The 26108-nt window shown below is 38.2% G+C and overlaps 1 protein-coding gene and 3 long non-coding RNA genes across 7 annotated transcripts in view; 3 read left to right on the forward strand and 1 right to left on the reverse strand.

Moving 5' to 3' along the window:
* LOC124417768 overlaps positions 1-1927 on the forward strand; it is a 12870-nt gene extending 10943 nt beyond the window's left edge. Inside the window, exon 2 of the long non-coding RNA XR_006938629.1 lies at positions 961-1927. This is a non-coding gene — a long non-coding RNA (uncharacterized LOC124417768). The remainder of the gene's footprint in view (positions 1-960) is intronic.
* PRPF4B (pre-mRNA processing factor 4B) overlaps positions 1542-26108 on the reverse strand; it is a 26617-nt gene continuing 2050 nt past the window's right edge. The window contains exons 2-19 of one of the 4 annotated variants that reach the window (XR_005857825.1): positions 23348-24541; positions 19604-19777; positions 19194-19349; positions 18515-18596; positions 16815-17025; positions 14528-14601; positions 13029-13119; positions 12214-12361; positions 10963-11100; positions 9682-9835; positions 7814-7928; positions 7181-7332; positions 6638-6724; positions 4831-5597; positions 4268-4313; positions 3654-3740; positions 2806-2851; positions 1542-1722 (exon numbers count right to left, since the gene is read on the reverse strand). Coding sequence is in view for 1 of the 4 variants with exons in the window: in XM_015276010.3 (XP_015131496.2) it covers positions 5394-5597; positions 6638-6724; positions 7181-7332; positions 7814-7928; positions 9682-9835; positions 10963-11100; positions 12214-12361; positions 13029-13119; positions 14528-14601; positions 16815-17025; positions 18515-18596; positions 19194-19349; positions 19604-19777; positions 23348-24541 (2980 nt within the window). In the remaining 3 variants the exon portion in view is untranslated. Of the gene's footprint in view, positions 5598-6637; positions 6725-7180; positions 7333-7813; positions 7929-9681; positions 9836-10962; positions 11101-12213; positions 12362-13028; positions 13120-14527; positions 14602-16814; positions 17026-18514; positions 18597-19193; positions 19350-19603; positions 19778-23347; positions 24542-26108 lie in introns of all 4 variants that reach the window. The other 3 variants (XR_003073755.2, XR_003073754.2, XM_015276010.3) reach the window with 3 other exon arrangements.
* On the forward strand, positions 6675-15241 carry LOC121109965. The gene is made up of 2 exons (XR_005857826.1): positions 6675-6755; positions 9350-15241. It is a non-coding gene; the product is annotated as an uncharacterized LOC121109965 (long non-coding RNA).
* Positions 19821-22507, forward strand: LOC112531767. The gene is made up of 2 exons (XR_003073761.3): positions 19821-19913; positions 20659-22507. It is a non-coding gene; the product is annotated as an uncharacterized LOC112531767 (long non-coding RNA).

Here is a 26108-nt window from a genome sequence, read left to right on the forward strand (position 1 = left end):
GGTGAAGAATGCTAAAAAAGGTGCACTGGTTGTGCTCTCACTTGAAAAGTAACACTTCCAAGACTGAACCACGAGCAGTTCTAGAGCAGACTGTGGCTGTGCCCACCTCTACCTGGATTTCTTGCATATTTCTGGCAAACACTGTCTCAAAATCTGGAATTGACAGGGCACCCTGCTATGCCAACAATATCATCAGCAAACCGCTTTGAGTATCTTAATGTATTCTCTTTCAGAAGCCCAGGAAACTGCTGAGAAAGGATGATTTAAGAAATTGGATTGAGACAGAGAACAATTTTGCCTCTGATCACAGCTGATGAGGACTGTAATTTAAAAAATAATACAGGAAAAAATGAAGTTGGATTTTATTATAGACTTTTTGCAGAGAAGCAGTGAAAGGCAGTGGTAGGAAAGTGTATGGAGAAGCTGCTTAGCCTGATTTGTTAAACTATTTTTTGCTGTTTTCCAGAAATTTATTTTTACCTGCCCATAAGTAGCTTTACCTTTTGTTTCAATTTAAACTGAACAGTGTGTAGCTTTGTTGAGTATTTTTCACGTTTTCACTGATTTATGCGTAATTAGTTCATAGAAAGAATGGGCTGCGATAATCAAAAATCAGTGTTTATGAAGAAACAGTTGAAATGATGAAGAATTGAAGGGCTATCATAGGAAGGAAGCACCAAGCCTTTCATTTAAGATTATGTATCACAAATCCAAACTAAATTTTAGTTAAATATTTGGATGAACAAAATACAGATGTGAAAGTCTAGGAGAGACACTTGGTCATATCTATTCTATACCCATGTAATGAGCGTAACAAATATACTCTCCATCTCCATTCACCAAGCACTGCTTCCTCCATTTGAGTACCTTCACCTTTTCTCTCATCCAAACGCATCTATAGATAGATATGTCTTCCCTTCACTGTAATACAATGTTATTCTTTTGTCCCTTAACTAATAGAGGCTCGATTTAGGATGAAAAAACACAGGCATGGGGAAATCCAACTGAAATACACCATTTATTCAAAACCAGCAGGCAGGCAACTTCTCAAAAGCCAACAGCTCCATTTGACGCCTATCCAAGAAGATTTTTCCATAGATATGGGATTTCTCAATAAAAAGACCACTGGAACACTCAACAGGTAAATGTTCCGCGGGTTGCCCATCAACACTAAGCTGCCTGAAAAGGTATCTCTGTGTCCTCCTTCATTTATGCTTTTTCAGGCTTGCACACAAAAAGTTTATGAAAGAAATTCCCTGCCTTCTGTAACCAGTGATGTAAAGCCCAGGTGACGGCCTCCTTTTATAGAGGCCAGCCGTGTCACCAAGCAGGCAGCTCATTAACTCAGCTCTACCAACAGTGCATTCTGTTCTTCAAAAAAATTAATGGCTGTGCCACAGCATCCCCCAACTCTTTAATACATCTGATCTCTAAAGCAGACAGCACCATGCAGAAACAAAATGGTGTCTTTCACAATTCTTCGTACGTTTAGAAGCTTTGCAAAAGTACATCCGTGAACACAACAGAAGACGAGAGGCAAGTAAGTTTAAGCATACTTTATTAACTTCAAGCAATAGCCACTTCCCAACGTTCTGCACAGTTACAATCTGACACATGCTGTAGAAGATTGCTCTATCTCCAGTAGTCTCACAGACTGGTCTGCCTTCTGTGTACAGGTCAATATACATATAAAGGTTCTTCAGAGGTTTATTGCCACTTACCCTATGTATGGAGATAAAGTATTATTAAAAATATTCTACAGGAATCATTATATTCAATCAAAGGCTTTTGAACAGTTCCTATTCTTTTTAATTAAAGCAGTATACATCATAGTAATAAAAAGACAATCTAACTGCATATTTAATTTGTTTCAGTGCAAAAAGAAGAGAAAAAAAAAAAAGAGCATTTAATCTCCCAAGGGGTTTGAGTTAAATGAATACAAAGGGCTGATATCTTGTTTGGTTTGCCAAGCATTTTGAAAACATGTGGAGTTCCCTGTCACCACGAGAAGCGAGCAGAAGTCAGCAGGCTTAACTAGACTTCATATAGGACCTCAGGTGAAGATGAAAATTATATCTTCTTGTATAGGAGGAAAAGATAAATTATCCTCTTAGATCAGCAAGAAAACCCTGTTGTATAACTGTTGTGTCTGTACCTAGCTGCAACCACTGGGTTTCAGGTGACTGCTGTGGCCAGCAGCAGCTTCTCTGCTGTCCTCAGAGGCCACAGGAACAGGTGTTGCCTAAAACTGGAAACGTTTCTTAACTGCGGTCAGGAGGTTTTCAATACTAGAGGCATTTGAAGTCAGAATTGAAGATTTTCTGTTGCTGCCAATACAAAAAGCTGAAGCTGAGGGTGGATGGAGGACTGAAACCCACTTGTTTTGACTAATGCCTGTCAGCTAGTCTCTGCAGCAACTGGCAGGTTTAGCGGAATTAGCAAACCTGCTGAAGTTAAAGAAGAAAAGCGCATCATCTGCTTATATCTTTACTAGTTAAAGTGTTTGTTTTAACCAAATACAATGTCAGACTTTTCTAAATGACAGGTCTTGTACTGATCGTTCTATGAGAACTGCATTAAACAGTAATGCTCATCTGCCTACATTTCATCACAGTAAGAAAAAATCTTAAACCAGAAACGAAACAAGCATATCAGCGTAAAAAAACTGTAATACAGTTAAGTACGTCTGAGGAATTATCAATACTGTAGCAGTGTTAATCAATTCTAAATTGGGCCGCTGGAAACCAAAAGATTAAGACAGAAATGTACGAAGAGTATTTTTCATATCTTTTATAGGACAGAAACCTTTGTTCATGTCTTCTGGTAGTCATCATCTTCATTTGAGCTGCACCTACAACACAAAGAACAAGTGAACGAGCAACTTTACGCTTCTCCAGAACAGCTTAAAACAGTTCTGTAGGTATTAAGGTGCATTTTTCCTACTGCTTTGTTTCTGTATCACCAACTCATTTGTTTTATATTCCTATTTTAAGAATAAAGTACAAAGCAACAGCAAGAATAAGCTTTTACTTCCTGTGTACAACTGCCCTCAGAAGCGCTGCCTATGTTGTGAAAGTGCAAGTTACTTTCTGCAGTTAACTAGCAAACAACTGCTTCATTACATGTGAAAGCTGCATTTACTTCTGCTACAAACAAGATACCTCAACATGTGGAAATAAGGGCGGATTATTTTTTATAAAGAATTTTATAACTGAGGAGAGACAGGTGGAAGGTTCCAAATAGGCTTACAAAACGACCCCTCTCCTGCCTGTTTTTGTAGTTAGATCATTACATCTCCTCGGTGGGGTATTCCCCACCAGCAGAATGACTGCTCTGCCTCATTTTTCCATTCCTGCGTGCACTTCGCGGAGTGCATGACTGTTGTCATTTATGTGCCTACATGGATACCAAAACCCTCCTTAGTTCAAACACGTGTTAGAAAGCAAGTGAAACCAGTGGGTTTATCACAGGTTTTCAGAATATACTGACCAAAAATGTAAAGAGAAGCCTCTTAATAAAGAGTGCTTTGAAACAGCAGTAAGGATCTGAAAAGTCTGATTCTGCTTTCCTCACGTTGTATAACCAACTCAAATGTTTCAAGCTGTTTTTAACTTGTTGCTAAATGTTTATCTACACATGCTGTCAGAAATAACCTTGTTAGGAAGGTGAAGTTGGTGTCTCAGCAAATCAGACCCCATGGAGTAGGCGTTGAGTGGCCTGTGACTCGCTTTCCTTTTTCTCTTTCAGCACCATCAAAAGGAAAAGTGAGAAAAACAGCACAAACATTAGTTAAAGCCTGAATTTAATCTCACGTCCTACAGGAATAATTTCATTACAATGAAAGCAGACAGTATCTGTAGGGCTTTTTGCTTTCTTTTCGTTTAAGCAGCGATAATTATATATCTAATTAATATCGCCTACAGCTCTTCCAAAGATCATAGCTTTTAACAATCCTTTTAATTAAACGATTAATAGAAAAGGCAGGGGTGGTTCTTTACAAATTACCTGATTTACCATCACTGAAGACAGATTCTTTTAAAAATGGCTACAAATGCCTTGTTCACAAAAGACTTTATTATCTAATGATGCATACTGAAAACATACAGAAATCTGCATGGTCCACTTTACATGCAGCAGAACAATCTTCACTTTACAATAAGTAATTGTCAACTGTTTTATGCAAGAGACAACACTTTAAAGTCACATTTTTTTTTTTTTAAAGAAAAGCTTCATTTACAAAAGAAATAAAAGGTAAAGAAGCAATTACCGCTTTTAAAAAGCAGCTGCTTTGTTCAAGAGTGGAAGGTTTATGCCTGTATTGAAAGACAACATGATCACAAATAATGAAAACAATGAAAACAAATGAAACACTTTTAGCATAAAGCAGTACACTTTCAAAATGACATACAAATAGTTAAAAAGTTTCATTATGTTGTCTATCTATCCTTTAGATATAAGTTCTTTCAAATGAGATCCCAACGGATGTAATTACTAAATGAAAACTCTTCCGTAAGTATTGGCTCTATGTCATAGTGAACTGTATTTAACAAAATGTATACAAAGTCTATAGCAAGTTGATTAAAAAAATTAAAGTAATAAGAAACAGTACACTGAAGGCGCTCTATCCATCAAGTGCGCGCTCTGGAAGTTGTAAATGTGATGAACAGAACGGAAGTTGTAACTATGCCACAGTTGCAATGCCAGAAAATAAAAACAAGATCATTTATCAAACATGCAGGGAATTCTGCCACAATGCTACTGTCTCTCATTTGTCAGTTGTTCCAGTAAAATAACAGCTTAAACACCGGTGATGTTGATGGGTTAGCTTACCTTCAGTGTACTGAAAGTTGTACACAACCTGCTTTAAAAGAGGAGACCATCCCTGCGGGCAGGCTCAAGAAGGAACAGACCCCCTTCGGCACTGACTACACCAAGGGCATGCTGCTGTGGCCTGCACACACACACCTAGGAAAATGTGAATATAAACAGCATTTATGCTGGCCATTTTTTAAAGACAAAAATGAAGCCAAGTCTGCTAAAAACAAATCAACCACCCAGTATTACTGCTCTTTTTTTTTTTTTCTTTTTTTAAACAGATGCTTTTTTCTTTTTTATAATATATACGAACTGCAACCATATACATTAGCATTGTACTTCTGTGCAGTCTTGGCAATTAAAACAGTTCTACAGTGAAAATTTTCACATAAGACACAAAACAGAATTACTCTAACATTTCTAAAAGAAATATCAGCCTTGATGTTAATTCAAATGTATCTTTTCTTCCTCAACTTTGCAGGGCAAATATTTATGTTTATATACATTAATAACTGCTGTGAAATTTCTTCAGTCTTTGTATCTTAATTACTCAAACCCTTTGAACTTCTTCATCTGGTTTAAATTTTTTCCTGGATGAAGGCGTGCTGCAGAGCCTGGTTGATGCTAATCCGTTTAGCTGGATCTAACATTAGAATCTGGTCCAACAAGTCCTTCAGCTGGTGTACTTTTTTACGCTGGTCTTCAGGGAGTCGCTGGCACCCAATCAAGTCTGCTAACAGGTCCTTAGTTGGATTAATGGTGCTCATTACAGTTACTTTCTCCTACAAACACAAAAATGGCAACCTTGTACAACAGTGGAAATACACAGAACCGCTGTAATTCTTACACTGCTTAAGCAGCAATTTCTTTGCAGGGCTTTCTTATTTCTCACCAGCAATGCTCTTCATCATCACATGGCCTCATAAATACTCATGGCAGGCAAAGGAAAATAGCGGAAAGAAAGCCACTGGGGCAGGCCAGCCTGCATCTTTTGCCAGCAGCTACTTGTATCTGATGTTCCAGTTCGTGCCAACTGCCTCTTTTCCTGGTATCGGGCACCACTGAAGAGACTGGCTTCATTTTCACTGCACCCCCTATATATATAATACCCCCGGTATTTATATGCATTGATAAGATTCCTCTGCCCTCGCCTTCCTGTTTTCCAGGCTTAATAGTTGTTATTCTCTCAGTCATTCCTCACAGGAGAGATACTTTAGTCCTCTGATCATCTTGACCCTACGCAGAGCTCTGTCTAGTATATACAAGTCCCTCTTGTACAGCGGAGCCCAGAACTGGACACAGTACTTCAGGTGTAGCCTCACCAATTCTGAGAACAGAAGGATCAGGTGATCCTTCTTGACCTGCTGGCAAAACTTTGCCTAATGCAGCCAAGAATACCTCTAACTTTCTTAGTGGCAAGGGCACACTACTGGCTTATATTTAACTTGGTGCCCACCAGGACCCCAGGCCCCTTCCTGCAAAGCTGCTTTCTGGCTGGGTGGCCCCCACCACGTACTGGTGCTCAGGGCTGCTCCTCCCCTAGTACAGGACTTCGTACTGCCCTTGCTGAACTTCATGAGATTCAGGTCAGCCCATGTCTCCAACCTACTGAGGTCCCTCTGGTGAATTAGCCACCCCCAGCACTTCTGTGTCATTGTGAATTTACTCAAGGTGCAATCTACTCCACCATTCAGTTTATAACCATGTAACTTGCGTATGCCTCTGCAAAAGGACATTCTGATAGTTTACAAGGTTTTGTTTGTAATGAAAATGTTAAGGTATGTTTGAAAGACCGGTAACAGTAGACACATTAAGGACTTACCCTTTCTGTCACTTTATCTACTTCTATGTACATGAAGTTGAGATTTTGATCAAAGTGCTGATCTTTGAACACGCCTTTTCGAATCATCTGGAAAATTAGGGAAAGACAAGAATTCTAGGTAAGCTCTCTGTGTTAATGAATTCCACTATTAGCACCAACATCTACTAACAGGTAAAACATGAGTAACTTACTATTTCTGAATTACGTATCAAATAACTACGCTGAATAAAAAAATAACATTCACACCAGTTGAAGGAGGACATAATACCTTCCATTGACTTACACATTTTTTTTTTCAGGTCAGTGCCTTAGAAGGTTTCTGCTTTCACTTTATACAAAGTCTACAAAAAAGAAGCTGTATACTTTCACTTCACGTAATTTTAAATTAATATAAATTATACATTCAGAGGACACCCGATACATACTTGCTGTTAAGAGATGTGTGTGATAAGAAAGAATTTCAGGGAGAAAACAAAGTATGTTTTACTGTTCGTGACAGCAGCTTCAGGTATTAAGTAAAAATCATATACTGATTTTTCTTACCTTGTTTGGCATCTTTCCTTTGAGATCCATGGCTAGTTTCAACATATGGTTATTGGTTTTGCCAGGAAAGAGTATTTTTCCTGTATAAAGTTCATATAACGTGCAGCCTACAGACCACATATCTATACCATAGTCATAGATTTTTCCTATAACTGAAACAGAGCGATTCAAGTTAATTCCTTAAAGGCAGCTTTAAAGATAACACCACAAAACTGGACAAATAAAACAACTCTGATTTAGAAACTATATCGGTGCTCCTCCTCTTAGGAATAAAAAGGTATGACAACTGAAAGACTTTATACTTTTACAGTATCCCAATTACAGAAAGGGTGGTTTTTACCTAACACCCAAACAAATCACCACAGCTTAAGTTAGACAAAGTCAGAATAGTACCCCTGAATTAAAACAAAGCTATAACCAATCAGAATGATTTCTTCATGTTCACACTGAGCTGACCACCAACACGCATGAAGAATCATAAAACATGCTTTCAATGGCTGAATTTTTTGACTGCCATCATATTTTCAGAGTGATGGTTTGCTGAGTCCAAACAAAGAGTCATCTCAAATCAAAATTTTCATTTGCTACTACTGATGCAACCTGCTTAAGTGTACTCAATTTAAATGTACTTACTGATTTCAGGAGCTCGGTAAAATCTACTAACTAGATACGGTGTGATGTCATTATCTGCAACATGTGAAGCTGATCCAAAATCACAAAGCTTTAATATCGTTTTAGATTCATTCACCTGAAGGTTAAACATAAAAGCATATTAGCACTGTTTGTACACAGAACTGTCAGTAGCATTGTATGACTAACAATACATTTAAATCAGAGATAAGAAAAACATTCAGCCTTTAAGTTACAGTTTCTTCCCATATTTCAGTCTGTCTTCTCTGTATTCTAAGAAAATTGTCAAACCTCAGTGACAGTTAATATCTACAGATCCTAAGAAATACAAAGAAGTCAGTTTCACATACTTATTCCCTTACACGTTTTACTACCTTTCTTTTCAGTATTATTTCTTTATTGCTGCATCAACAGTGTACATTTTAGAAGCAGGGGGAAAAAAATAAACTCTCAGTATAATTTAGCAGCTTCCATCTATAGAAGTATTAAAAAATAAACAGAAAATATGCCCAAAATTAGCTTTTGAATTAGTTTTTTCTTTATCTGCCTGTATTAAGATTTCTGCATGGAACACACTAATAGTGACATCTGCTGAGAAAGTCAAAACCATATTCCCGTTGCTCTGGAGATCTGTGGCACGACACTAATTGAAAAGGCACAGAAAGGATTACATATACATTCATATACATTAGCATCTATTTAAAGAATAACACAAACAACAAAATGATCCTACACACATACATCAGAGTACTTTCTAAATGGGTAATATATACAGGACATAATTTGATATAGTGCCCATATGGCTCTTCTAGGGCAATACGGCATCAGCTTTGCTTTGTCTCATCCAAGTCAGATACCAAAGTCAGCTGTAAAGGTAATCCCTCAAGCAGCCACTAAATATTACCTATACTCCTAGATAAGTCAAGATAGAAACTTCTTAATAGATAGAGAATGCCCAGCTCAAGATCAGTCCAGAATGTGACCAAAGACATGTCAAACATCAATAAGGAATAAGTGAGTCACTTCTGTGTCGTGATCTGAGACCAAACATGTCAGGTCAAGAGCAACCCTAAGAACAGAACTACTGCATTCAGCTTCGTACACTGGATAGTTATTTAACGTGAACCAACAGTTTTATTACCAACATGAATGCAAGTTTGCTTAGTGTCAAATTTAGTTTTGAGAAGGAAACAGAAATCTCCCTGTCAGATTCCTAAATTTTACAACAGTGATGGCAAGAAATCATAGAATCATAGAATGGCCTGCATTGAAAGGGACCATAATGATCATCTAGTTTTAACTCCATTGCTACGTGCAGGGTCACCAACCACTAGACCAGGCTGCTCAGCGCCACAAAATGATCACTTTAAATCTGAGTTTGTCCATGGGTGACCACCAAGAAAACCAAAGTCAAAACATTTGATTCCTCGGATGTAGCTCTTATGCTCTGCTAAGCAGATTGTTTCATGGGAAAAAAAGAAAAGGACAAATAAGGACTTCTTCAGCCATCTTATTCAAATGAACAAAATCTACTTTCAGGCTTAATCAAACAAGAACATATTGCAGTTACTGATGGAAAAAGTCCCAAGACTTTTCCTAATAAAGAATACTGTCTTTGGAAGACCTACTTTCTAAAATGGTACAGGTGGGTGCAGGTTTGTTTCAGAAAGGTTGTAGTAAATGAAATATTTTATTTAAATGCTGTATTATATTTATTTATTTATATCATTTATATCATTTTAGCCCCCCCCCCCCCCGAACATTACTTTTTGAACATTTTTAGGTAAAGGGAACTTTGACTTAATTTCACATACTTGATTTTATGTTACAGAATGTCCATGCAAAATATTTTTCAATTAGTTATTACTTACCAAAATATTATCTGGTTTAATATCTGCATGTAGGATATTGCATCTTTTAAGAAGTTTTAAAGCCAGGAACAACTGTTGGCTGTAGGAACGCACAGCTTTAATATGGAGGCCAACATCTTTCCCGTATTTTTTCAACACCTCTCGTAAATTCATACTATTGTAAGAAAGAAAACAAAAGATACATATCTCACTTTACCCAATTTACAGCAATGAAACAAAAATGCTGGTCCATCAGATCTACGCTATACCATATAATTACTTACTAGACTGGACATAGCACTTCAGAACATATTTTTAATCCGGATTAAATGGAGAGAATTGATTTGCACAAGAACAGCATTTTCTTAACAGCTGTACAGCCTTTGTGTGCAGTTTCTTGAGAAGCAATTAAAAAAGAAAATATGCAAAAGATGGAAGTTGATGAGGCAATGTTTCGATGACTTGAACAGCAGATGAAAAGACGAATCCACAACAAAATCATAACTGAATACAAACGATGTACAAATGCATTACGAAGAGACAGCACAAAAGTTATTTGTCATAAGACTGATTATTGACAACATATTAGTCACTTCATAAAACTTGCACTGCTTCAGCAAATGATTTATCCTCAATTCAAATATCCATGGCAAAAATTAAAATACACAGTGACAACTTAGCATACAAGCAATTGATACAAACAACATCTAAGCAGGAATAGGAAATAGGGCAACCAAAGTGTCTAGATCCATGATAAAACAGTGCCTACAATTAGCCAAAGAATTCTAATTATTTAAAGGCAAGTTTACAGAGCACTGTAACCATCTTCTTCTGTAGGTTGTTGCTATATATCTCTTCTTCACAGAATATACAGTATTTGCGCAACCTCTCTGGTAATGCATTCTTAATCCAAACCCACAAGGTAAAGAATTATGTAAATCTAAGAAAAATACTTTCACTAAAAAAAGAATAATTAAGAGGAGCACTGGTGAGATGAGTGATTTATGAGTAATTTAATGTGATAAAATTAATTAATAATTTATTAATAATAAATCACTTTGCTTCAAATACTGACTGGGCATAAAGTTTACAATAACACAATTCACTATGAAAATGTGAACTGGTTCAGCAGATTGTGGATTTGTGCCTCTAGGTTTTTTTTTTCAGACATTCCTTAAATTCTTGAATCTTGGCAATGGAACAAACTACCAACCTTAAAACAATAGTCAAGAACAAAAAGGTAAGGATTACTTAGTTGTACTTTACTTTTCACAAAGGACACCGTAACACTTGTCATCTTACCTCAGTGGTTCGAATACGAGACAGAGATGTTGTTTGTGGTAGAAATGCCTGAACAATCTTAGACAATGAAACTTGTCATCGGGATCTGCATCATTGAGCTTCTTCAAAAATTCCAGTTCTTTTAGGCCAGTTTTTTGCCTGCAAACAAAGAAATACAATTAGAAAACAAAACAAGTGAGATTCTAGTGCCTTGTTTAAACCTTGAGATTTACTTGTGGAGTTTTAGTTGTCAGTTTTAATAGTACTACGTAATGTAGCACCACTTGAAAAAGCAGCAGTAGTGGTTCACTGTTGGTGTCTACCCATTGTTATGTGTCTTTGATCACCTGTGATTTTGTAATCTACTTATTCTTCTCTCTCCTGTTTGTTTTTAAATTACTTAGCCAATTACACAAAGTTTTAAACTACACTGGCTACAGTTAAGTACACATGAAAACCAAATAATCTTAACACAACTAAGTAAACCAGCTTACTAACTTTTTTTTCCCCTAAATATTCCTAGGTACTATTCATATAGCTCAAAATAACTCAGTTTCACACAAATCAAAACAACTTTTAAGACTTCCAGTGTAAAATGCGTGGAGAAGATTTCCATTTAAGTTATCTTTAATGTACATAACACGTGGCTGCAGCTATTATGGCAGCAGATGCTGAAAATGAGTATTAGAGATCCTGAATCCTCACAAAACATAACACAGTTTAATACAACGTCACCGTAGTTAAAGGTCACTCAGTCTAAAAGACCTCCAGTGATTTTCTTTCTAATAGGCGGAATATTATCACTTTCTCGTATCCTCTACACATGCACAAAGATGGAGAATATGCAAAAATAATTAACTTAAATGTCTTTGTCTAAGTTAGAGATGACTGATTAGTATCCAACCCACAGCTTCCCAAATGGATTTGGTTCATCAAGCCAGAATTTTACAGTCCTTGATTCCCATCTCAAAAATCTTAGGGCTGGGCAGACAACATAATCAATGTTAAGCTTATTTCTTGCCACCACTGTTCCCTGCAGTTCTGCAAATGAGAAAGTGCCTGATGAAAATGCAAGTACCCTTCTCCTGTGAGTGCGGATACATAGTCCTCAAGCTCTTCCAATTATATGGCTCATATTAGCAGAAAAGGCAGGAACCACAGCTGTAATCTGTTACTTCACTTGAAACAAAGGAAGATTCGAATCACATCATGAAAAACTTCCAAAGTCTCACATGCTTTATTACAGTATTATTAAACAAAAACATTACTTACATAAGTTCGTTGTTCCTGATGATTTTAACCGCTACTTCTTGGTTTGCTCTTGCCATATCCCTGGCTCGTACTACATTACTGAAGACTCCCTGACCAGTGTAACCATAGACATTGTAACGTTTATCTAGAACTTCACCTATATTAACACCTGAAGAATAAAAATCAAGCAATTCAAGTAAGAGTTATGCGTCGTATGCACAGTGAAACATTTTATGAAAAATAAATGGTTCTAAATAATATCAACAGTATAATCACTTAATTTCATAGCATGCTAGCACCAATCTTTGTGGAAATTATGGGGAACATCAGCAATTCTAAGTCTGGAATCCTTCTCTTCTTGAGGTTAAAATCTGCATGCCCATTTCGTCCATTACAGGTATATTTATTTTGGCCCTTACACCTGCAAATGAGCTTTTAACACTGACTAGTAAGTAAAACATGCTCACTCACTCGCTATCCCCATTCTGAATCCTAGATAACAACTATCACAAGTGCCACCTATATTCTCTTGGATGCTAGATTTCTTGGTTTCAGATTCTGGCACGCATTCCTTCATTCCTTCCCTCGTGAGGGTGATCTCACGGCTGTAACTATGGACAGGTTTTAGTTTTACCCTAACTCAAATTTTATATCTAGAAGCAACTTGATGCTGCACAACTGTGCAAGAGCAGAAAACTGCTTTGGGCACGCCATATTCAGCATGGCACTCACAGCAGAATATTCACATTAGAGCATTCCATTACTTTTACATGAGGTTCTTTTTCATTTAGCATCCTGCTTCTTGCTACAGTTGCAAACCAATAAATGAAACTTACGATAATAGCCTTCTGCATCAGTCCAGTTATCCCTGAGATTGGGGTTTTCTTTGAAGTCTTTTCCAAACCCAGCAGCCCTTAGACGAGCACTCTGAAACAAAAAGAACAAATAGAACAGCTTTGCTTGTGTGCTTAAGCTGTATGTTTTCTTTAACGTTTACTTATAAAAATCAGAAGTCCACATTACTAGGCACTTTTCTCCTACTGAAACAATGCTCTTCTCCACACTACAGAGACATATATCTTGTAGGAGAAAAAAACTACTCAACACAGAATGCTACTTAAATACCACTGTTTGAAGACTGTTGCAAGGGAATGGGATAGGGACAAGCAACAGAACTATTATTAAATATGAGAAATGAGACACGTTTCAACTATTATCTGCAATGAATTTATACAAGTCAAATTAGAGCACACAGTTCGCACTGTATTAATTAGACTTACTACTTACAGTATATTTGTAGTAATAAAAGTTTAGCAACTTGGGGGGTAAATGTAACTGTTTAAGCCTTGAATTTCTTTCTCTTCATTCAGTGCCACCTCCCAAAATCCATGCTGTTACACTTACAATCATAAAAGTATTACAGTTGCTGTCGACATTGCTTAACTGAGTTGACAATATATTATCACAAATTCAAATTCATGAGTAGTAAAAAATATCTTTGACTGAACAACAGTTTTTGTAGAACTGATTACTTACAAACCGTTTAAATCCCTACTTGTTATCCCAAAGTTTTTAAAAGGACCTAAACCACCACTACTCCTGAAGTATTTCTCTTTCCTTTGGTGTGTGCATGTGTGTGTTGGTTTTATTACAGTGACACCTTCTGTCAACAATCTTCTGTGAAAACTAATAGATTTCATCTGCCATAAAGCAAGATTAACTGGAGAATTTCCATCTTAAAAAGGGATTTGTCGCCATGACCTTACTTCTCAGTGACTGCGTATCAGTAGCAACAAGTACTTAAGGGACTGCCATGGTGTGCAAGATGCTTCAGCACATTTTGAGAGAAGCTGCAGAAACAGTGCAGGAAATAGAAATGGGAAATGCGTCTCTTCATCCAAAAAGAAGCCTCCACATTACTACAACGCATCACGAGCAAATTAAAATACATTACACAGACTTTTGAATTAACATTACGTGAACCTCCGAAGAAAGCGCACATCTCTGAAGAAAGAACAGTGCAACGCGGCAACTTTAACATAAAAAGTTAATGTAAAGTTTGTTACTGTGTGCCATCACGGCTCTCATTTGAACAGCAGGTGAAATACCTAATTTTTTGTTTACTCTGGCCCAAATCCTACTAATCGCAGGTTTTCTTTCACTGAACTATTAAAAGCTACTTTGTCTGCTCCAACTGATCAAAATAGTAAAATTATCAACTCGGTTACTTTGCTTTTACAAATCAATGTTCCCACAAACCTCAAGGGACAGCAACCCTTCAATAAACAAGCGAGCAAAAAAAGAATCGTACATTTCACCTCCAAGGATTACCTACATCAAAGTATGCAGCAAACATATCATCTGATTCTGTGAACATATCAGGAGCCAGCAGTTTCTTCTGAGCTGAACCTTGAAGGGAAATTCACATTATTCAAGGTGAGGAAGATGGCAAGCGGTCAACAGTTAGCAATGTAATCTGTGACTTGATATTGGTACAATACAATCTCAAAATCAACATGGTGGCAAACTAAAGTATTTGCAAGCAAAGTTAGAGCTAATTTACATTATACAAATACAAAAATGAGATGGTAAAGTTCTTCAAAGCACTCAAAAAAAACCTTGTACCTCCTTGAAAAATTAAGTATAGCAGCTTTCAAGCAATTCACACAGCAGGAAGAAAAAGTACATACTTGATACAATCCTTACAAGTGACTGCCCAAAAATATACATTTATATGTATTAAAAGATGCAGACAGGATTTCAGTACACAAGTGTGGGGTTTTCTGATAATCACAAAGTATTTTACTACAAACCAAGTTGTACAGCCCAGAAACTGTTTCTTTGGGAAATGTTTTCTTCAGCTCCATCGAAAACGATCTCATGGAGCTTACAATGAAAGATGAAGCTGATTATGTTTAAAAGACAAACACCCTTAACATGGAGAAGATCCCTTTCTCACCTTTTAATCATCTTTAAAGTCCCAAAGACATTTTATTTGGTTGACAAGATAAAAACAAAGAAAAATAAATTATACATTGGTGAATGCAAACGAACTTCAAACTATTTCCTAACGTACAGTATGGTGGTAGCATTCCTTCATGACCATGGTCAGTCACAGGTACTGTTAAGGGTATTAAGCAAAGGAGAAAAATGAATGGTTACCTCAGAATTCTCCAGTCTCCTAAGGTAACCACTTCCACACAAAATAGCCATCTTCTGAAAGCATCAGAAACTGCCATCCATCATACTGACACTGCTGTTTCAAGGTACAGACCCTTCTAGCAACTGCTTTGATTTTTCCTTTTAATATCAATTACTTACATTTTAACTGGGCTACGGTGAGCTACTAACTACTGCTTTAGTGACTTACTATTGTGCCTTTACAGAAGGTCAAGTTATATATTGCTCTGACAAAAAAAAACACGTGATCCTGTTTCCTTCTGTTGTTATAGCCACCTCCAATCCAGACACCTACCAATATATCAAAATTCCTGCAGTGCATTAGTGTAACTCATCTTTTTTTTTTTTTTAAATTCTCTCTAATGTCATTAAAGCATCCACGTAGTTTAACAGTTCTATTTCCGTATCTTTCAGTGGACAAAATGAGAAAGCAGTGCATACCTCTCACACAAAAAACATATCAGTGAGTGTTTTACATAGAAAGGACTCAGTTTCAACTTGTGCTATGCTAAGAGAGAAAAGGTACACAAGAGTGTTCTTTCCACTTCATCACAAGAGAATAATCTCAAAATGTAATCCACATAATGGAACAGCAGGACAAACTGCTCTGTACCAGTCCCAGAGATGTGCAGCCTTACTATTTCAATGAAGGATCCACTGGAACGTAGCCAATGATCTATCAAGTAGGTGATACGAAATACAAGCTGTCCAACCATCTCCTGAAGGGCTGGTCAGATTAAACAGCCTGTTCAAGTATGTCTGCATGGCAACTAAGGACGCACCTTTGGCTGGCTGGAAGACTTAGGGTATACCAGCCTCAAGAGAGGGTCCAAAAAAAATAATTCCAAACAAACAAATCATTGGTCTGTGTTCCTTTTGCCACAGCAGGACCAAGCCAGGGAGAAAGAGGAAGAAAATAGCTATTCCTTCTGCAACAAGTTACATGTGGACATGCTAGCAATGACTCTCAAAAGCTCCATCATTCTAAACAACTTCAGATACACGTGTATTCTTCGAAGAGTTGCTCTAACCAATACATGAATGAATGAAGTCATGTTTTGCAATCCACTCCAAAATGAAGAGAAATAAATTAAACTTCTAAGGAAAAAATATGCATAAGTGAAACATTTTCATTTAAAAAGAGGTGATTCTTAATTATCAAGTTGGACATCATTATCTGCGCTTCCATATTTATGGCATGAACTGTATTAAGAGTTACTAGAAATATGGAGAACACTTCGTTCTTACCAACCTCCTTAACAAATGAACTTTATTATTTTAATATTATGTTTGAAATATCCTCATATTCAAGAAAATACTGCAAGCTCTGTCCAAAAAGTCAATACACTCCCAAGTTTAGAGGCATATAAAGAAACAAAGGAATACACCTCTTTTGCACTGTTTTAATACACTGCATTGTAAGTGAGGCTTCAGATTCTTACCGTTGTTCTGTTCCACTGTCATGAGGTTGTGCTTGGCTTTTACTGATGCCTCAAAGGTGTCCACGTTTTCCCGTTCATACTCTTTCACATCAGCAGCTACCCTTTCCAGGATGTCATCCGGTGAATTTGAGCGACTGCGTGTACTACTTTGAGGACTGCTTGGTTCAGATGGCACAGATATATTACTATCTTCTGTCTGGCCCTTGTATTTCTAAACAGAACACAATTATTAACCTCAGCATTACTATTTATCACAGTTTAGTATCTTTTATACAGTTGGATATCATAGAATTACAGAATGGTTTGGGTCAGAAGGGACCTTTAAGATCCTCTAGTTCCAACCCCTGTACTATAGGCAGGGACACCACTCTCTACACCAGGTTGCTCAAAGCAACCTCTCTGGGCAACCTGTTCCAGTCTCACCACCCTCACGGTAAAGAATTTCTTCCTCATACCTAGTCTAAATCTACCCTCTTCTTTTTTAAAGCCATTTCCCCTCATCTTGTCACTACATGCCCTTATAAAAAGGTCCCTCCTCAGCTTTTCTGTAGGTCCCTTCAGGTACTGAAAGGCTGCTATGAGGTCTCCTCGGAGCCTTCTCTTCTCCAGGCTGAAGAGCCCCAGCTCTCTCAGCCTGTCCTTGTAGGGGAGATGCTCCAGCCTTCTGATCATCTTTGTGGCCCTCCTCTGGACCCACTCCAGCAGCTCCGTGTCCTGCTTGTGTTGGGGGCCCCAGAACTGGATGCAACTGGATACAGCTTATGAAAACTCATTCTGCTACAACTCAGTAAAACTGAAAAGGTGTGTGACATTTCAGGCTCCTCTGTATTTCTGTCTTTCCTTCTTGTGCCTCTTACAATGTTAGTACTGACAGCTTCATTATGACAACATTTTGGCAAACAAGGAGTAAAATAAAGTTCTTAAGAAATAATTCAGTCATCACTCTGAAGGATTTTATCATTACATTTATATAGAAATCAAAAGATGACCGTTATTTTTAGTGCTGCTTAAAATAAGCACTACATTATAACCAGTGTTCTTAAAATTAAGTATTAAGTAAACATGCCACAGAATTTTGCCTGCTGTGTTCTATGTGCCAAATCCAACTTTTAAAAGAAGAGCCCACTTGTACTTTACAATTACATCCCCTCGGCCTGGCCTCAATCATGCACTATCCATCACTACTGCCACCTTCTTACCAGAAGCAAGCCCTTAATGGCAGTGAATACAGTGTCTGACTGAATACATTATTGACTTTCACGAAGGGGAAACCAATTCAGTGGTTGCATGAAGTTTTGGAAAGGGACAAGTGCTATTTGAAACAAACTATCCACTTTGATTAATCGATATCTAATACTTTTAAACTGATATTATAATATCAACAGCGTAGCCCTGAGGAAAACCTATAGATGGGAATGAATGAGAATATTTTTAACATGTCACATAATAGGACTGTCAGAGAACATTTGATTGTGACAACAAAAATGACTCACGGGAGAGTTGCTTCAGTCTTAAAAGTGATGCTGCTGCAGCAGAAGTGCAAGCTTTGACCAAGACTAATCTTCACAATAATTTAATTGGAAAAAAAATAGTAATAGTGAATGCTGTTGTAGTAGGCTAATACCCTTCTCCTATATCACACTTGAGAGTAAAAACATAAAATTTATTTCTGTAACCCCTATCCTAATACCACCGTGTACCTGAACAATTGCTTGCCGCTGTAACCTTCGCTGCCTTATTTCTGCTTCTTCATCCTCTTCTTCCAAATCAAAATCTTCAAGGCTATAAAAATATAATTACTTTTTATATAGCATCATAAACATAAGATTACGTGCTGAATCCTACTAAGTGCTGTTTTTTTTGGTGCAGAAAGCACACAACGTTCAACAAAAATTGTTAACCTGACTCAGAAAGCAAAATGCATTAAATCCCAGTGTGTATATTCATGTTTCCTTACTGAGAAAACGTATCCGCTGATAGCTCATTGAGACCAAGCATTTCATTCCCGATTGCAGACTTGATTGCTATGAATGCATTATCTCACGCTGTCAGATTAGATATTTAGCAAATATAGAAAACAATTTGCCAGTAGCAATTAATCCTTTCAGTTTTACAAGCAATATGCTAAGATACACACAGACCAGATTATTTTCAAGACATTCATCAAGTCAAAATTAGAAACCAAACCACACACGAGCCCCCCAAGCCACCAAGCAACAGATCTTGGTCATCCCAATAGTAATTTGACAAGATTAAAAGTAATAAAACATGACTACGGTTTTAGACGACAACCCAAGAACTACAGCATGAAGTTTTAGTTGGTTCCCCACATAAGTGGATCTGCATGTTTAAGACAGTAAGTTCGATCTTAAGACTTACTTTTCATCGGATGAAGACTCCTGTTCAGCTTTCATGCCCTCAGAAAGACTACCTTTAAATTTGTCTTCTTTAACTTTGCTCCTACTCCTACGCCTGTGACCACCACGTGACCTGGACCTCCTTCGAAGGCGAGATCTACTTCTTCGGCCTCTATCCCTGGTAACAGTAAGAGGGATTTTTTTTTGGTTTTTAAAAGAAAAGGAGGAAAATCTGTTCATAAAACAAAGATACACAGCAACTCCAAGTAGTACAACAAATGAATTAATGGAAGACAAAATTAATTCAACTATGCCAACTTATCTGTGTAAGTAGGGGCTGAAAAATGCATTCTCTTTTTACACATAAGGTACCTTGTGACTCTTTTCTTTGTGTCCTATAAAACAAACAAGAAAACCGCGTGGTGTCTTTACCTCCTCCGAGGGGACCTACTCCTCCTTCGTGGAGATCGGCTACGTCGAAGGGGTGACCGAGACCTCCTCCTAATGGGCGACCGAGACCTTCTCCGGGATGGAGACCATCTGCTGGGTGGGCTGATATCTTTTGATCTTTCACGTCTAGACAAAATATCATCTCTGGTTCGCGTTCTTAAAATGAAGAAAGAACCACAGTGAAATAAGGAGCAAGCTGAAAACAAATCCTCCAATTCCTTCTAAACTCTCACTTTTAAATATCTTCCTGCAGGTGAGGATCCACCAGATGGATTTCTGAGTGCAGAAATGGGTACGTGTGCTTCAGAGTTGGCTGCCCTCCATGTACTTGTCTCCCCAGCCTGGGAAATATGTGCCCACACATAGGTCTAGCTCAGGACAACTCTGGAAGCAGAGCTAGTTAATTACTACGATAAAGCTTGCATTTACGTCATGTTCATCATAACATGATGAACATGAATAGCAGCCTGTTTTCATGTTCATCAGAAGCAGTATTCAATAAATAAAACCTAAAACCAAATTCTTGAATTTTTCTCAGCAACTCCACAACATGGAGTTTAAATTTAGGACAAAACTATTCCATGACGACAACTTCCATGTGTTTTCCAATCTGGTCACTAGAAGTGAACAGCTTCAGCATTCCACATGCTGTAGTACTGCAGCTAAAAACAACCATGTTTCCCATTACCACGTTCATTCTTATCTATACGGATGCACAATTATTTAAGAAAAAAGAATCCTTAATGAACCAACCACATTAAAAAGCTTAATGGTATCCCAAGACAGCAAGACTTCAATCCAAAACAGAAGTTAAAATATTTGACAACTATTCTGAAGAGGCTGCAATAGAAAATCTTGGAAAATATTTCCACTGTTGTTCAAATAAAAGGTTACTACCCCATTTCTTTTGTTTTTATTTCTTTTAAATTGAATCGGGACAAGTTATTTCAGGTGCTGTATCTCATCAATGAACAGCCTCTTGGGGCTGAAAGATCAGCTCTACCCATTCTGTAATTATGTCTTTGTGTTTTTTTTAGTGACTGCTGTTAACAGCTTCAGTTACCCCAGCTGCATATAACAAACAAGCATGCAGAACTGATAGATAACAGTAAACAGAAAGAAAAACAAAGCACACGCAGAAGCAGTGCTGGTTTCTGCAAGAATGATGGAGCAGACTGATCCTCTTTTCACTTTTAATTTATGTTACATTCTTGTGAACAGTGTTATGAAAAAAAAAGCCACACTGTCAGATGAACTGCCAAGCCTTCTAGTTTACATCGTGGTTGTGCCGCCAAAAGCCAATCAAAATAGCTGCAAAAAGAACCCCAATCAGTTCAGGCATCACACGCATGTGATAGGAAGTAGAAGGTGATTAAGAACTCATAAGCAACGTTGTACAGTAACATACTTCAGTCAGAGAACTAAGAAGTATCTTACATGCATGGAACACTGGAAGCAAATATGAAAAATCAAATTCACGGGAATTTGTGGTTGAAACTGCTCACTGGAGCTCCTGAAGTTACCTGGCAGCCCGCATAGTTACAGGCAGTTAAAACTCCAACATGGGAACATTGGTTCAAGATGTCCCACAAAGAAAGACTGTTCACTTCCAGTGGAAAATATTTCTCAGCAGTTCCCCACTCACCGGCGTAGCAAAAAAAAAGTATTACTAAAGTTACTCTTCTATGAACGTGATAGCAAAATTCTACACATGTGCATCACTTGCAGTAGTGTTTAGACAACTAATTCAAACTGGCTGCAATGCAACAGCCTGCACTGAAATGTAATTTCACTAGAAATGAAAACTGAAACTAAGACAGACAAGAACTATGTCAAAGAAATCTAATGGAGTGCGCATTCACCAGGAACCAGTTGGATAAATTGGTGCCATTTACAGTACTTGCTTCATCTGGTTAACACCACAGGGGCCATTTTCGGAAGTACCTGCAGCGTTGATTGTCATTAGTATATATATATTAGTATATAAGCAAAGCAAGCTGGTAATTGTGCCTGTGGAAGACACCCCACACTTGAAATGTTTGAAATTACTTATTGTCAAGATGCAACGCTGAACTCTTTTGCCTGCTGAATTGCTTTGCTTAATGCAGCCACGTCCAACCCTGCAGCCTGGCACAGCTCGCGCTGTGGCCGCCCCTTGCCCCGCACCATATATCATGGCAGTGGCTCTGTCCCACTGAGCAGCCCGGTCCTGCCCTGGGCACTCACGCACTGCTACAACAACACAGCGGTGCGCAATCAGAATTGCCTGGGCTGGAACCAGGGGAAAGCACGCTGTCGTGCTGACTCCACCTCTCATGCTCTTCACACACACTCAGTGGAAGTGGAAGCCGTGGGTAGTACACGTTACCTGTGCTTAAGCATCTTGGCAAATAGCACTACGCTTAATTGGTAAGGAAATTGCCTTAGTTTTCAGAGTTTACAATTTAAAAAGACATTATGCGCAAAAACAAGCAGCCAAATTCAATGCGTATCAAGGAAGGCTTTAGAGATAAACTAGTGGAACTGACAAAAGTCTGTCACCTCAGCACGTTCTTCTTTAAAAAGCCCACGATTACCAGAGAGAAATATCCCTCACTTCACAATCACGCCTTATTCATGGCGTCACTTTTGGCAGCGCGTCCATTTGTGAACAACTGTTTTCAAGGATGAAGTGCAGGAGGAGTAAGATTTCAATAAAAATCTCTGGCAAACACCTCGAGAGCTCACTAAGAATTGCAGCCACTGCCACTGAACCAGTCTGATGCATTAGGATCACAAAAACAGGGCCAAACATCCCACTAGTGCTACTTTTTTCTTTTGCTATGTTTTAATAAAAAGTATTTTAAAAGCCTTTACTTATATGCATTAAATATACTATATATTTTATACGTGGCCCGAGACAATTTCTTATCACTCAGTGCAGCCCAGGGAAGCCTAATGTTTGGACACCCGTGGTTTAATGAGTTAACTTCCAAAAGCATATACAACTGTACTGTTCTCTGCTAAGGAGCTGCTACCCAGGCCTTACCAGATTCAAAGGTGCCACTGACTGACGGTTTATGTTAAATCTCAAGGTAATTGCTCTCAGAGCCTAAGCTGCCTTTTAAAACAAATGGTAAAAGTACATTAAAAAGATTAAATCCTTCCTCCCTCATTTATGCATATGCAAAATATGGGACTGACCAAATTTGGCCCCACTATCAAAACACACCAGTAATGCTACCATAACTCCAGCAAATTAAAGAGCCAAAACATTTCTAAGGAAAAAAATGACTAAGAAGCATATCTTACATTCTAGTTTACACCATTCACAAATGCTATCACTTTTCAGTAGGTGTGTGGGGAGATGCCGACACTGACATTTCAGAGGAGAGGGAAGAGAGTTCTCCCTTCACAGGAATTCCTGAAAACAACATTACTATTAACTTAAGAACCAAAACAGAGGCAAAAATCTGAATTCAACACAGCAATGAAAAGCAGAACCCGAGCTACAAAACTTGTTCCCAATACTGGTGAGAGCAACAAACAGCAGAGCTGACTTTGTGTGTCTGACAGCTGGGGTCAGTATTTTTGAAAGATGACTACATGTAACAGAAACTCATAATACGATACACAACCTGATTCTCATTTTGACAGCTCTTTTCAGAATGAAAGAGAAACACCAAACTAGGGGATGGTTCATCCCATAACACATTTTTGCAGTGGTTCCTGACATTTTTAAGTTACCTGGGAGATGAAAGACGCCTCCTTTCCGATTCTCTTCTTTTCCTTTCTGCAGATCTACTCCTCAGCCTTCTAGCTGGAGATCGGGTTCGAGAGGGGGATTTACTCTGTTTAGATCTACGATCATTAAAGAGAGGGGATCTGCTTCTTCTTGACTTTTCACGTGGCTTAGGAGACAAGCTTCTTCCTTTTGGGCTTCGGCCAGGTCTTCTGGGGGACCTGTTTTCTTTCCCTGAAGAAGCGTCTTTAGAAGGAGATTTAATTGGCTTTTTATCTTTGTCAGTCTCTGATCGCCTAGATTTTCTATCTTTGGACCGCGATCGTCTATCTTTGGATTTGCTTCTGAGTTCTGCTGGAGATTTGGATTTTCTGCCGCGATCTCGACTTTTGCTTTCATTTACAACTGGAGACTTCCTGCGATCCCTTGATTTACTCTTATCGTCAGCCTTATTCCTGTCGTCCGGGGGAGATTTAGACTTCCTATTTTTCTCCTGAGATCTTCTTTTAAGCATTGGAGATCTTGATTTCCTCGTCTGATCTTGAGACTTACTTCTTTTACAGGGGCTTTTGGATTTTCTCCTCTCTTTTGACTTGCTTCTAGCTGTTTTCTCCTTGATTCCATCAACCGCTACCTTGCTTTTCTTTTTGTCAGACCTGTGCCTAGTCCTTTCTTTCGATTCGCTCTTATTTCCTTTTTTGGAACTAGCTTTATTTTCCACAGGTTCTAATTTCCCCTTAGTGTTTGACTTAGCTGCAGGTCTAGTTCCATTTCGCGCCTTTTCGTTGATTTCCCCCTCTTCTTCAGATCCCGACTCATAACCTTGTAATATTAATCCCATACCGGACTGGACTTTGCCTTCCATTAATTCATTTTCGAGTTCAGCTTTCAATAAAGCTCTTTGTTTCTCCAAGTCTTCCAGAGGAGCTAAAAAATCAATTTTAGTTCTTTTAGCTGGTCCGTCTTCCTTGTCAGAGGCATCAGCTACCTCTTTCCGTTTATGTTTCTTATGTTTGTGTCTGTGTTTGTGTTTTTTGTCCTTATCTTCTTCTGAAGAATGTTTATGCTTCTTGTGTTTACTTCGGTGTTTGTGTTTCTTTTTTTTGTGTCGGCTGTGCTTGTTCTGAGGTTGATCTGCTTCTGACACTTCCCCATTTTCTTCATTTGTACTTTTCTCAGATGCATTGGCATCCTCAGCCCTGCAAAAAAATAAAAACTACCGTTCAGTGCCAGCAATTCACGGCAGCCCTTAAACTCAAGTTAGTATGATAGTCTCTTTACAATAGAAGCTAACTGGTATTTAATTATCTGCTTTTGGAGAATTGAAAATGTACAAGCAATGTAATGAAGTTGCAAGGGCAGGGAGCAGGTACAGTTTGTCACAAACAGACAGCTATGACTGCAAAAAGAAATACTAGCTTAGGAAGATGGAGCAAATACACTACAAAAACAAACCACGTAGGTGAAATCAACATTATTGGGCTTTGGTTCAACACTGCCGATATTTGGTAATAGTATACAACAGTGCTGCACATTTATACCTCCTGTTTGTCCAGTATCTGTCTTATTCGCTGCTCCGTTCCTATGCCAAACTCAAGCTATGTCCTCTAAAAGCACTTCCAACAGACAGTGCAGTTGTCCTCCAAAGATCAAACCTTATTTCAAGGGATGATTCTGACCCCCTAAGTAAACCACCCCACACAGTCTCACGTGCAGCGGGCTGATTCTCTTAATTATCATTCCTATCTGTATGTGTATACACGTGTTAGACAACGCAGAACTGTTTTTATCCTGTATTTATATATATGCAATACGGGGAACGGTATCAACAGGATAAATTAAGAACACCTCATTTCAGAAAAGCTTTCCTATAGAATACAGAAGCCCATTAGGTTCCTGAGGGAAAAAAACAATTGTTCTCCTTAGACCTGTAAAACGGCATTGGACAAAAACAAAAAACAAACAGAAAATAAGTATAGAACAGGTTATTAAAATAATAATGGGGGTCTCTTAAAAATAATCTCATTTCAATTAGCTAGTCACAGCAACAGGCACTTTAATTAGACAAGAACTTCAGAAATTACATAATTCAGCCCGCACACTTTACGCATTCACTTTCCTAGTTTTCCTTAGAAGCTGAGATTGGCTTATCAATAGACAGGAACAGCTCTTAGCGAATACCTTCAGAACATCAATTACCAGCTACAGCAAGATGGATATTTGCCTTTTAAAATCTGCTGCCAAATCACCTCCTGGGTGCCAGTATTGCCTTTCTGCAAACTCACCCCACCTGCACTAGTTTTGGAACTCGCTAACACTCTGGTATTTAAAATACTGCTCCATTCCCAGCCTCGCTCACTGGAGGCAAGTTCTCTGGGTGTGATGGTCGCAGTGGTGGTGAGATGCACACGGAAATGTAGAGATACCCTCAGAACCCCGCTAGGTTCATCCTACAGAGGTTTCTGAAGAATATGACCGATGATCCGCTGGCATAATAGTATCGGAATTATTCTTAGCCAACTAAAGGATGCACCTCAATACAAATTCAATTTATGTCCTCCTCGTTAAGGACAGGATCTTCAAAAAGCACAGTTAATAATGCTCTCCTACGTGAGTTAATGCAAATTCATATACTAGTAAACAATCCAGACTTATTGGCACTATACGCTGAAATTATTTGCTAAGACCACTGACACGTTATTGCTCTGAAATATCCTCATTTCCTTTCCAAGGGAGCAACCTACTTGAGTTAAAAATATGCAAGCT

The sequence above is a fragment of the Gallus gallus genome, chromosome 2, assembly GCF_016699485.2.
Source record: "Gallus gallus isolate bGalGal1 chromosome 2, bGalGal1.mat.broiler.GRCg7b, whole genome shotgun sequence".
NCBI classification, from domain to species: domain Eukaryota; kingdom Metazoa; phylum Chordata; class Aves; order Galliformes; family Phasianidae; genus Gallus; species Gallus gallus.